We start from the raw sequence: 12,637 nt of genomic DNA, 5'->3' as shown, positions 1-12,637 counted from the left end.
GACGGGTCGTGACATGGGTTGGTTCTTCAGTCATTAACGTGTTGTGACCCCGTCGTTCGCGATGAGGATGGATCCCCAGGTGATAGGGAGGATCCAACGCGGTGGGTGTCGACGACGGAAGAGTTAAGCCAGAGTGGGTTTGAACGTGTGTGAGTGTGTGTGTCTACATGAGACGGGGATACACACTTATCCAGCTCGTTGGTTTGCCTCTTTAGCGAGAGCGTTGCAACGCACACTTTATTCTACACATCTTCAGCCTCGTGGAGATGATCTTCAACCTGCAACAGATTTATAGATTCATCAATTGTCGTTGATCAAGCCAAGAGCCAAGCTGTCAGAAGGCAGAGCCTCATCGCTGGGCACGTCTAGTCTACGCCATGGCGCTCTCAAGTTTTCTTGTCCCGTTCTTGTCCTTGGACTTTTGTGGAGGTGAAGAACATGGATGGTCGTCTTGGCTGACATGATCACGTGAACACCCTCGATCTCATCGGTTTACCTCTCTTGAACAAGTGTTGCCTCGGCCTAGAAACTTTTTGCCATCTTGAATCATGTCAAAGCACGGGAACCTCTAAAAAGGCCTCAGACAAGGGGCGTTTTTTTCATCGGATCATCGTTTTGGTGTTGGTGTCATCTGTAAGTGGTTTCTCTCATGGTTCACGAACGATTTAGAGAGGAACCTCGGCTTGCCCAACGGCGACAAGATACGGAACAAAGCGGATCCTCAAGGTCCCTCTTCCAAGGATTGAACTTGGTTCGATAATATCGACATTCCCCAAAACTGAGAGTGTCAAGATGGAGATAACTACTGCCGCACTTTGACGCCCTGCCCCGATTTTCATTCACGCCTCCCCCGGTAACTTGCCATGACGTCGTCTTTCCCCACGCCTTCTCGCAGGGACACCATGTTTTTTTTCCCGCTTCCCCAACTCAACTCGCGCCACGGGCTGCGGAGGCGAGATGGTAATATTATGGGTTTTTTGGGGCGCGGCTGGAGCGGTGACCTGATGTAAGAGAGAGCGTGGAGGTGAGCGAGAGTGTGTGTTGTTGGGTGTGTTGCTATGCAAGGCAAGGCAAGTCATGTCTTAATCTGCTTCCCGTGCGCCCCCTACTCAGTGATATACTTCCTCGTTGATTTGAGATCCATTGCTTACTCTGGATCATCGCTGACCTTGTCTTGTCTTGTCTTGCCGTCCATCCATGCAGGGGTCCATGGCGCACCGCATGCAACGCGAGAATTCGACTACGGATGTATGTACCACCCATCCAATCCATCCATCCATCGCCTCGATGGATCCATCCTCGGCCAAGACAATCATGGTTCAAGGACCGAGGTTTCTGAGACGCCAACGTCGTGGGTGTGGATATCACCATTGCAGCCGTGGACCCAGTAGCAACCACACGCCGGCTTGACTCGTTTCTGTCTCTTTGCTCTCTGCAGTGCAACATGGAACCCCGAGACCCTTCCTGTCGGGTGCGATCATCGCTGACCTGCCTCTTTGTATAAAGACCCTCGCGTCTTCTCCCCGTGACGTTATTGTCCCGTGCTTCTCGTGAATCATTCTGCGGCTCAGAGTTTGAGGTGAACCAGCGAGTTCCTCGTCCTTTTTCATCATGTTTAAGAAATACTTTGGCCTCAAGGGCCAAGTCCTCAACTATGCTATCAGCACTATTGCAGGATGTGATTTCCTTCTCTTTGGTTACGGTGAGCTCTCTCCCTGAGCCCTCGCGTCTCATGACAAGTCAACATGCTTCATGAGATCATGTCAACCTCACGGGATGAAAGACTAACGGATGTTTCATCACAGACCAAGGTGTCATGGGTGGTATCCTAACCATGCAGCCCTTCTTGGAGCAGTTCCCCGACATCAACAAGGACGAAGAGGGCATTTCCAGTGCTCTGGCCAAGAACCGTTCCAACTACCAGGGCATTGCCGTGTCCTCATACAACCTCGGCTGCTTCATCGGCGCCATCATCACCATCTTCATCGGCAACTGGCTCGGCCGCAGAAAGATGATCATGCTCGGCACCAGCATCATGGTCGTCGGAGCCGCCCTTCAGGCCTCGGCCTTTTCTCTTGACCACTTCATCATCGGACGAATCATCACCGGCCTCGGAAACGGAGGCAACACCTCGACCGTGCCCATGTGGCAATCCGAGACGTGCTCTGCTCACAAGCGAGGCAAGCTTGTCATGATTGAAGGTGCCCTCATCACACTCGGCATTATGATCTCGTACTGGGTCGACTACGGCATGTACTTTGCCTCTGACACTTCTGCGTGCTGGCGTTTCCCTCTGGCGTTCCAGATCGCCTTCTGCCTCTTCATCATGGCTTTTGTCATGAACCTGCCCGAGTCCCCACGATGGCTCATGCTCAAGGGCCGCGACGAGGAGGCGCGAGACGTTATTGCTGCCATTGCCGACAGAGAGCTCCATGACAAGTACGTCGAGAACGAGTTCAAGGCTATCAAGGAGACCACCATGGAGATGAGCAAGGGTTCATTCTCGGATCTGTTCCAGCGCAACCATAACCGTAACCTCCACCGAACACTCATTGCATATGTGAACCAGATGTTCCAGCAGATCAGGTATGAGCCGCATATCCTTCAAGTCAAATTACACACTAACAAACAAATAGCGGTATCAACCTGATCACATACTACGCCGCCACCATCTATGCGGACCTTGGAATGAAGGGTCACATGCCCCTTCTCCTGGCTGCTCTGAACGGTACCGAGTACTTCATCGCCTCCCTGCCGGCCATCTGGCTCGTCGAGCGCGTCGGTCGTCGCAAGCTTATGCTTTTCGGTGCCGCCGGCCAAGCCATCACCATGGCCATCCTCGCCGGTGTCGGCTCGAGTGACGCCAAGGGCTGCCAGATCGCTGGCATCGTGTTCCTCTTCGTCTTCAACTCCTTCTTCGCCGTTGGCTGGCTCGGCATGACCTGGCTGTATCCCGCCGAGATCACTCCTCTCCGAATCCGCGCCCCTGCCAACGCCCTCGCCACCAGCTCTAACTGGATCTTTAACTGGCTGGTCGTCATGATTACGCCCCCTGCGTTCCAGAACATCAAGTCCAACACATACATCATCTTTGCCGTCATCAACGCCATCATGTTCCCTTCGGTCTACTTCTTCTTCCCCCGAGACGGCCTACCGATCCCTCGAAGAGATGGATACCATCTTCCAGAAGGTCAAGGGCCTCAGGGGTGCCCTGGATGTGGTGCACCAGGCCAAGATCGAGCCTCGGCGGTACGACAACAATGGAAACCTGCTCATCGCTGTTGAGGAGGTGGAGGAGAAGGGTCACACGGAGCACCGAAGCGGCAGCTCTAGCGGCGCTAGCAACAACGGCCCTGCCAACGCGAACATGTTTACCTCGACGGACGAGGAGAACCAGCGCCAGGAGAAGTAAGATGTGTGCTTCCCTTTTTGATATCTGCTCGCTTGGACGAGCTGAGACGGTGCTGGGTTGGGATGTGTTAAGAACAGGAAAGATACCCCATTTGTTCCGCTAGAGGATGGGGCAATGGTTGGAAGAGTGGAGGACAGTAGAGTTGTGATAAAGTATATGCTACATAGATACCCAAGACAACATGACTCTTTTAATAGCTGAAGCGATCCGTCTCCGTGTGAAACATGTTTGATGCCCCAGTGAATCTTGGGTTACAAGTTGGATCGTGCTCAACTAGTGTAACTATTTTGAGAGCATCAACACGTTTTTGAGTAAGGCTGCAGATGTTTCATAGCTGTCAAGACTCCATGACGGTCGTCATGCCATGACGACGCTGTTGAAAGGAACTGGTGACACTTGAGGCGGAGACAATTATGGAGTATTGTTTATCCTCGGAGTCAACTCGCCGCCGCACATCTATAGATAGTCATTTACTTATGATGGGATCCTTGTTATCCAAGACGTGACCACGACACATGTGACGGCTCCTCGAGTCAAGGTTTAAAGAAGCTATAACGTGCCCGAAACCGGCTCTCGCACCGCTACGTTGCAGAAGCGAAGCAGAAGTTGCCCTCGGCTACTTGGACGCAAGGCTACCTATACCATATATGTTGTGTCCCCCGTGCCTCAAGACGTGGATTAAGCGGGCTTGGAGGGTATCACAATCGACGGGCATCTGAGACGTGTTTCAGCTCTGAGTCTCAACGGCGACGACACAGCATCCCCATCTTTTTGAGGGTGGTGATTGGTGGAGAGGAGCTACCCCGCCATGCCGATGGACGAGGTGGGATGTCGGCCGCCTGCACATCACCATCCATCTTACAACATCACGACAAAGCGAGCCGTGGACAAGGCAAAGAGATACTAGGCTGCTAACAAGTGTGGCTTCTAATTACTCATTCTTATCAATAAATACCTCTTTGGTTCCTACTTATTCCTCTAATACCTCTTTCTCTCTTCCTTCCTTCGTCTCATCACCAACACCCCCACTCGGAACTCCAAACCCCACCCATCCACTTCCATCATCATCCGCCACCTCGAGCTCCGCCAAAAGCTCCCTCTTTCTCTATAACTCGAGCTACTTCTCCTCCTGTCAATCAGCAAAAAGAAACCGAAAAATCAGTCACAATGGTCGACCGCCCCAACAAGCCCTCCGCCCTTTCCGCAACCCCCGCGGCCGCTCCCGAGTCCACCGCCAACATCACCCACGACGACTCCCGCGTCTCGGCCGTCCTCCCCACCGGAGAGAGCGTCGAGGTCCTCCTCCACGGAGCTACTGTCATCAGCTGGAAGGATGCCTCAGGGAGTGAGAAGCTCTGGGTGAGCGAGGCTGCCGCTCTTGACGGCAGCGCTCCCGTCCGAGGTGGAATTCCCATTGTCTTTCCGGTGCGCCAACTACACCCCGTCGCAGGTAGTCGACTTACTAACAGCCATTCTCTCAGGTCTTTGGAACCGCCCCCGATCACGAAGCCACCTCCAAGCTCCGCCAGCACGGCTTCGCCCGTAACTCGCGATGGGAGTTCCTTGGCAAGTCTACCAGCGAGGGCTCCAGCACTAGTGTCAAGCTCGACTTTGGTCTCTCCTCCGAGAGCGTCTCGGAAGAGACCAAGGAGCTGTGGCCCTACAAGTTTGCTCTCATCTACAGCGTCGTGCTTGATCGGGATAGCCTGAACACCACCTTGGTCATTACCAACGATGGCGACGTTCCTTTCGAGTTCCAGACCCTGTTGCACACCTACTTCAAGATTGATGTAAGTCAATTAGCCTTTGGCTTCAAGATCAAAACTAACGATTTCTCTCAGGACATCTCCTCCACCGAGGTCACTGGTCTTGAAGACTCAACCTACATTTCCAAGCTCGCCGGCCCACAGGAAGAGACCCAGTCCGGCGCCATCACCTTTGCCGCCGAGACCGACTCCGTCTACACCCCAGTCAACGGCCCCAGGCACCCCGTCGTCATCTCCGAGTCCGGCACCCCTCGCTTCCGCATCGTCCGTGACAACCTCGACCAGGTCGTGGTCTGGAACCCCTGGGTCGACAAGTCTGCCGGCATCAAGGACTTTGAGCCCAAGGACGGCTGGAAGAAGATGCTCTGCGTGGAGCCCGGAACCGTCAAGGGGTGGCAGAAACTGGAGAAGGGCGACACCTTTGAGGCGTCGCAAACGATCACTCTGGTTTGACAGTCATGGAAAGATGGAAATGCAAAGATTGGGAGCAGCAAGATGTGATGAGCTTGCAGAAGCACAAAGACATGAAATGACACGAAATTAAGCCTTTCTAGATTCAGCAGGCCCTAAAGCCAATGTGTTACACAAATCAAGACACACGCATCGAATGGTCAGGATGAGAGATTATGTCTGCTGGATAGACTGTTGATTTGATTCCGACACATTGCTTCATATTCATAAATATGGCCCGTGAAATTAGGCCCTTTGCCTTGACTCCTTTTTTTTTGTCTTGTTCTGCACTTGAGAACACACCTTTTTACGCATCCCTCACTAACATGACATCTCCTCATGATGACTCCTTCTTTTGCTCTCTCGAAAAGTGATCAGCAACCAAAAACGCCAGCTCAAGCGCCTGCTTCTCATTCAATCTGGGATCGCAGAAGCTCGTGTAGTTGGTCGACAAGTCATCCTCATCCAGGCCCTCGCTACCACCCAGACACTCGGTAACCGCATCACCGGTGAGCTCGAGGTGCATGCCGCCGAGGTAGCTTCCCTCCTCCTTGTGAATGCGCAGCGTCTCCTCGAGTTCACGGTAGATGTCGCCGAAGCGGCGCGTCTTGATGCCCGTGTCCGTAGAGAGGGTGTTGCCGTGCATGGGGTCGCACTGCCAGACCACGGTGCGGCGGTACTCGGAGTCCTCGACGGCGCGGATGTGCGTGGGGAGGAGCTCACGCACCTTGCCGGCTCCGTAGCGTGTGATGAGGGTGATCTTGCCGGGCTCACGGTCCGGGTTGAGGGTGCGGAGCAGGGAGAGGAGGTCGGAGGCTGGCGTCGTGGGGCCGACCTTGACGCCAATGGGGTTGGCGATGCCACGGAAGAACTCGACATGGGCGTGGTCGATCTGCCGGGTGCGGTCGCCGATCCAGATGAAGTGCGCCGAGGTGTCGTAGTACTCCTTTCTCGGGGCGGGCCCGTCCGGCGTGGGGCTTCGGTTCCGGGCTCCCGGGGCGGGCTTCTCCAGGAGGCGGGTCAGGGCCTGCTCGTACTCGAGGAGGAGACCCTCGTGGCTGGTGAAGAGCTCAACAGAGTCGAGCTCACCGGGACGGGCGTTGATGACCTGGAGGAAGCGCAGAGTCTGCTGGATGCTGGAGGCGATCGCCGAGTACTTTGCCTTGAGCTCCGGGTCCCTCACGTGGCCGAGACCCCAGTCCAAGGGCCGGTGGAGGTCCGCGATGCCCGAAGCGAGGGCGGCGCGGATGTAGTTGAGAGTAGCAGCCGAGTAGTGATACGCCTTGACGAGACGCGTAGGCGTAATCTCTCGATCCTCAAGACGGAACCCGTTGATGATGTCGCCCTTGAAGCTGGGAACCTCCTTTCCTTGGACAATCTCGGTCGGGCTAGATCGCGGCTTCGCATACTGCCCAGCCATACGACCAATACGCACGACTCGCTTGTTGGTACCCCAGATGAGAACGACACTCATCTGCAGCAGAAGCTTGATCTTGCTCTCGATAGGTCCCTGACGGCAGTAGTCAAACAGCTCTGCGCAGTCGCCGCCCTGGAGCAGGAAAGCATTGCCCTGGGCCACGTCGCGGAGGTGGGCCTTGAGGGCGTCGATCTCGTTGGGGTGCACCAGTGGAGGGAGGCCGGTGAGCTCCTCGACGGCGGAGGCGAGGGGCTCCGGGTCTGGGTATGAGGGGGCTTGCTTGATGGGCTTTGAGCGCCAAGAGGATGGGTCCCAGTCGGAAGAGGCCATCTTGTATACTCTGGTGAGTGAGAGTATGAGTGTGAGAGAGAAGAAACTCTGCGGGACCTGCCACGCGCAACAAAGATATTCAAGGTTGAAAGATCCCTTGTAATCTCGTCTATGTTTCTCAAGAAAAGTAAAAGTGGTGAGACTTTTTTTTCAGGTTATGGTGTCCTGGACGAGTGAGTCACATTCAGCAACCCTTTGAACAAAGACCGACCCCTCGAAGAGAAGAACCACAGACCCCGGGCAAAAATGAAGTTGCACAAGGGTTGATCAATTGGCGAATGAGGTGGCTTTTAGCCGACGGTAGCCACCTCCGCGGAACGGTTGCGTGTGGCTAGTGATGTGGCGCAGTCGAGTCGAGATATCAACCCAGAGAACTTGAAAGGTGCTGTTCATAACCAGGAGCTAGATGTTTTACAGAGTTAATAATAACCTGTATGAATCGTTTCTATATATTCCAGACCAAACCTGTCCTACCTTATCCTTAATATTCCAAGACGGAGAATGTAGTTAACGGTCCAAACCAGCGAAGTGAGAACAAAACAAGTAGCACAGCTAGCTATCCAGGTATATCATAACATCTTACTATACCTCAATGTGATAAACGGTAATTTACACGTAACGGTGCTACCATAACATATTCAGCAAGTGCCTTTTCATACCTGGGTACCTATCCCCAGCTGTTATCCACCCCCCACCTATTCACGCCCCTCCAAACCCCCACCAAGACGCTTCACCTCAACACCAACATCAAACACGCCCAAAAAAAGATGTCCGCCACAGACGAAACCCCCTCCCAGACGGCAAAGTCAGCCGAGGACCGCAAGGCCGCCTCCGCCCTCGAGAACCTCGACGCCGACACCCCATCCTCGGCCCAGAATGTCGACGCCGACGCCGTAAGCAAGGCCATGAAGACGCTCGGCGGAGCCGCAAAGTCGTCGTCCGCGGCTGCGGCATCGCACAAGAACGTCAAGGTCGACCCCGCGGATGTGGTACTGCTCGTCGAGGAGCTGGAGCTGCCCAAGGCTAAAGCTACGGAGCTGCTCAAGAGCAACGAGGGGGATGCTGTCAAGGCTATGCGAGCTTTTGTTGCGGCTTAGGATGGTTGGGAGGAAGACGATGGGCGATAGGAGTTAAATGGTCAAGCTGCCTCTTCTACGGTATGGCGGGCCATTCCCAGGTCGAGATGATATGACGAATGTTACGATGGATCAAAGGCCACCGTCTTGAAATTCGACACTCGATCGGTTGGCAGGAACCGAGCAAGGTCGATATCTCGTCGCTCGACAACCTGGCATAACGGAGATTATGGGCATCATAACACGGCCATACACACAAACACCAAAACCCTTACTCAAATCAACTCGAATAGTTCAACAAATCATACCTTCACCTTGTCCCTGATCGATGCGAATTGCTTGTTCCACTTGATCCGTCACCAAGGCCAACGCAACTTGTCAAACATGATGCAATTAATACGGCGGGCTCCAGACCATATTTATCTAGACGTCCACGCCGTTTCTTCAGATAAGCCGCCCAACGCCAGATCACCCGTCGTGTCTGTCCCGTGGTATCCCAGTTCCAAAACGAGTGTCTGCCACTCCATTCTCAAAAATACAAAAAACCAATAGCACCTTGAAACTCCTGGTCCATTCACAGTGATGGCCATATGCACGCCATTCTAAATCTATTTCCAGGCCCTCGCCAGCGGGCTTCCAACCTTGGGGGCAAACTGCAAGCTCTTGCGGCGAGCAGCCATGAGACGCATGAGGACGTGATCATCCTTGTTCTGGCTGATGATGCCAGCGCCCGCCTCGCGGAAGGCGTTGGACTTGGGAGGACATGTTCTCGTGAGGAGATCAGTCTTGGTGGGCGAATCATCGAAATCCTCGTCATCATCAGCAGCAGAGGGTGTTTCAGGGCCGAGGTTGGCAGCATAACGGGCAATCGCCTCAGGGGCAGGGGTCTTGGGCACAGGGGTCAAGATGGCCGCAGACCACTCATGGTCCTCCATGTCCTCATCCTCATCTGCCTCTGATGGGGTGTACATCCATGCGGTGCTCTCCCGGCGCCTGATGGGCGTCGTAGGGGCCGTACGGGGGCTGCTCTTGGATGGGCTGCTCACCAGAGTGCCGTTCATGTTGGCCAGAGCCGTGGGCTCCATGCTCTTGCGACGACGAGCTCCGCCACGGGGAACATTTCTAGTGTTGATGTGGTAGGGTGACTCGTCAAGCCAGTCGTTTTCGCGCTCACAGCTGGTTCTAGTTAGTGAAAGGTTCATGGTGGATGTCGGGGATATAAACTTACTCAAGCACCCAGCTGACTCCGACACACTGGACAATTCCGTTGCTCTCACGGACCTTCTCCAGTGTGCGCTTGCTACCGTCCTTGAAGACTACGTGTGTGATGCCAACCTTGCTGGAAGTCACGTCACTAGCAGAACCGCTAAAGTTCCAGTTCCAAGCCTTGATGCACTTAGCTCCCATCTGAGTGAGCAGCTCAACAAAGATGCTGCTAGCATCGGCTCCTTCGCTGGTGTAGACATCAACAAAGACGACGGCGCCACGGAGCAGGGCAGGGTCGACATCACGTCGGGGAGTGCGTGCCGGTGTGCCCATTGAAGACCACAGGTCGGCCCTCGAAGGCGTTGCGGGGACAGGTGTGGAAGGCGCGGAAGGAGACTGGACAAAGGTCGCAGGCAGGCTCTTCCTGTTTCGTGATTGCGAGTATGGGACGGCATTGCTTGTTGAGCCAGAGGGTCGCTTAGGGGCGACTCTGGATGCGGTGAAGCTGCGCTTCTTGAGAGGAGTAGGGGTCGAGAGGTCGGCAGGCTTCAGAGGCACCTTTGTCGTAGTGTGGAACGTCTTCATCACTGGGCGGACAGGAGTAACAGGGGCCGCGGACCGAGGGGTCATGGCAGGGTCGACGGGGAGCTCATTCTCGTCGCCATACTCTTGGCTGGCTTCAGAGAGGGTATCGTCGAAAGCATCAGTGTTGACAACCTCCTCCAGCTCCTCAGGTCCCATTAAGGACATCTCGTTGGCCTCGAGAGCCAGAGCGACATCCTCCTCAGTAACCATGATGTCATCGAACTCGGGCTCCTGTACCTCGTCGAGCTTGTCTTGTTGAATGTTCTCCATGCCCTCTCGCACTGTCATCTCATCCTCGAAGAAGTGATTCACAGCGGGGGAGGACTCGGAGCGGGGCGTGGCAGTTCGCTCAGGAAGGGCGACAGGCTCGTTGGAGCCAGTGGCTTTGGCGGAAGTGAGAGGGGCCATCTTGATGGGTGTGCTAGCGGACCAAGAACCGAGACGGTCAACAAGAGAAGTGAAGCCTCCGAGAGAAGCTCGGGAAGTCTTGGGGGTCTTGCGGTTGAAGGGGGTTGGAGTAGCTGGCTCTGCGCGCTTGGGGGGATTGTTCTCATCATCCGACTCTGAATCTATGTCTTGGCAGGGGTCCAAGTCCTTCTCTCGAAGCTGGAAACTGGGATTCTGTTGAGCTGGCGATTGAGCTGCAGGTGAACCGTTTGGCGTGGTTGCCTGCGAGACATGTTCCTCCTCGGCAGCTTCATCGTCAATAGCCATTTCGTCGGCTTCTCCGGTAGGTTTAGTCACCGGTTCCATCTCGGCCGTTGCCTCCTCTTGGTCCACGACGATAGCATCCGCCTCAGTAGCGTTCTCTTCGACAGGGGCAGGCGTCTCCTCGACCTCGTCAACGATACCCATCTCCTTCTTCATAGCAGGGTCCGCATGACGAGGCAAGACGGCAGACAGCCGGCCGGGGAAGTGCAGGCTTCCAATGGGCTCGCTAAAGACGTCGTCCTCAGCGACGCCAAGGTCGGCATCAGATTCCTCCTCAAGCATGAGCTTTTGTGAGGTTCTGGTGTGGTTGGCGGGAGTAGGTGTCCCCAGGACCAAGGGCTTCATGGCTGGTGGTTCGCCGAGAGCAGCAAGATCCCGTGGCCGAGGCTCAGTAAGCGGCTTCAGGACAGGCACGGAGCGCTTCGCAGGCGAAAGAAGCAGGGAAGGCTTCATGGCCGACTGGCTTTGCTGAGTATTAAAGGTGGGTGCAAGGTTCATTCCCTTGATGGGCGACTGTGGTCGTTTTGCCGCAGACTGAAGGAGTGAGGCCTTGAATGATGAGACCTCTCCGTTCTGTGCATTTTCATCCTGAGCCTTCTTCATTGTTGATCCAGGCAGGGGAACTGCTCCAATTCGGCGAGCTGGTGACCGCATTGAGTCCCTCAAAGGTGAAGCTGGTCGTCTCTTGGCCGGAGAGGCCAAGGATGTGGCGAGATCGGGGGGGTTGAGGGTGCCATCGACAGCAATTGTCGATTCGGCAGGTTCTTCTTGTTCAACAGGCTCTGGGTTCTTCTTGCCGGCGGCGTTGCTCGGGGGCTTGATCGGGTTCTTCATCAAGGGCTTGACGGGGGTGGTGTCGCCGGCGAGCTCGTCCTCGGAGTTGTCGTCCCTCGAAATAGGCATCTGAGTAATCTTCTTAGGACTTAATGGTTTCTTTTCGGTCGGCGCAGCGGATCTTACCACCGCTCTGGTTGTTCGGGTGCCCGAAGCAGCACCGCCGCGTTTGGCTGGGCGGCCTCGGAGGCCGACAGGTGCAGGCTCCTTGGCCTCGATGGCAGGCTCGATGTTCTCCTTGTCGGGCTCTTGGAACTTGACAGACTTCTTGGCAGCGGGCTTGGCAGCCGTCGCTGCCCGTGTAGTTGTTGTAGTACGAGTGCGTGTGGTTGTCTTCTTCACAGGCTCTGGAACGGGCTCGGGGGCTGCAGCAACAACCTTCCGAGGCCGTCCCCGAGTTGCTCTGACAGGTGCAGCAGGCTCCTCCTTGGGAGCTTCTGTGACAGTCTTCTTGGTGGCTCGGCCTCGTGTGGCTCTCACAGGTGCCTCTGGCTCTGGAGCTTCCACTTTCCGAGGGCGACCGCGAGCTCGTCTCACGACGGTGGCTTCACGGTGCTCCTCCTCTTCGTCCTCTTCATGTTCATCCGCCCGTGTCTTTCTCTTAGCGGCGGTACTCTTGGTGCTTGCTGTCGCTGTGCTTCTCGCCCGGGCGGCAGCTGTGACGATCTTTGTGGTTTTAGACTCGCTGGCCTTGGCGGCAGCGCGGGCACGGGTCATCCTCTTTGGCGGTGACTCCATGGCTGATGTGTGCTGTTGGTGTGGTTTGGTGTTGGTTAGTATGTAAAAGGAAGAATTCGGGAAAGCAACATGACGCTGCAATGGTTGATGTGAATAGGTGTTTACTCTTCTG

At 55.2% G+C, this 12,637-nt stretch overlaps 5 protein-coding genes across 5 annotated transcripts; 3 read left to right on the top strand and 2 right to left on the bottom strand.

Moving 5' to 3' along the window:
• Positions 1 to 1,611: 1,611 nt before the first annotated feature.
• MRS44_000297 (uncharacterized protein) lies at positions 1,612 to 3,412 on the top strand (the record flags this gene model as incomplete). The annotated part of the gene is made up of 4 exons (XM_065623975.1): positions 1,612 to 1,702; positions 1,806 to 2,586; positions 2,637 to 3,123; positions 3,188 to 3,412. 4 exons carry the CDS (start codon positions 1,612 to 1,614, stop codon positions 3,410 to 3,412), a joined length of 1,584 nt encoding a protein of 527 aa, XP_065479709.1.
• Positions 3,413 to 4,579: 1,167 nt separating this feature from the next.
• Positions 4,580 to 5,631, top strand: MRS44_000296 (uncharacterized protein; the record flags this gene model as incomplete). The annotated part of the gene is made up of 3 exons (XM_046272928.2): positions 4,580 to 4,837; positions 4,894 to 5,202; positions 5,254 to 5,631. 3 exons carry the CDS (start codon positions 4,580 to 4,582, stop codon positions 5,629 to 5,631), a joined length of 945 nt encoding a protein of 314 aa, XP_046129577.1.
• Positions 5,632 to 5,965: 334 nt separating this feature from the next.
• Positions 5,966 to 7,375, bottom strand: MRS44_000295 (uncharacterized protein; the record flags this gene model as incomplete). Its single annotated transcript, XM_046278754.2, has 1 exon — positions 5,966 to 7,375. One exon carries the CDS (start codon positions 7,373 to 7,375, stop codon positions 5,966 to 5,968), a length of 1,410 nt encoding a protein of 469 aa, XP_046129578.1.
• A 767-nt stretch (positions 7,376 to 8,142) lies between these two features.
• Positions 8,143 to 8,472, top strand: MRS44_000294 (uncharacterized protein; the record flags this gene model as incomplete). Its single annotated transcript, XM_046272938.2, has 1 exon — positions 8,143 to 8,472. One exon carries the CDS (start codon positions 8,143 to 8,145, stop codon positions 8,470 to 8,472), a length of 330 nt encoding a protein of 109 aa, XP_046129579.2.
• Positions 8,473 to 9,059: 587 nt separating this feature from the next.
• On the bottom strand, positions 9,060 to 12,525 carry MRS44_000293 (uncharacterized protein; the record flags this gene model as incomplete). Its single annotated transcript, XM_046282180.2, has 2 exons — positions 9,060 to 9,627; positions 9,680 to 12,525. The coding sequence occupies 2 exons, from the start codon at positions 12,523 to 12,525 to the stop codon at positions 9,060 to 9,062; spliced, it is 3,414 nt and encodes a 1,137-aa protein (XP_046129580.2).
• Positions 12,526 to 12,637: the final 112 nt, after the last annotated feature.

This window comes from Fusarium solani, assembly GCF_023522795.1.
Source record: "Fusarium solani strain SB1 chromosome Unknown bctg00000000, whole genome shotgun sequence".
Lineage (NCBI taxonomy): Eukaryota > Fungi > Ascomycota > Sordariomycetes > Hypocreales > Nectriaceae > Fusarium > Fusarium solani.
Note: the sequence above shows the minus strand (reverse complement) of the source record. Positions and strands in the feature narration are given on the sequence as shown.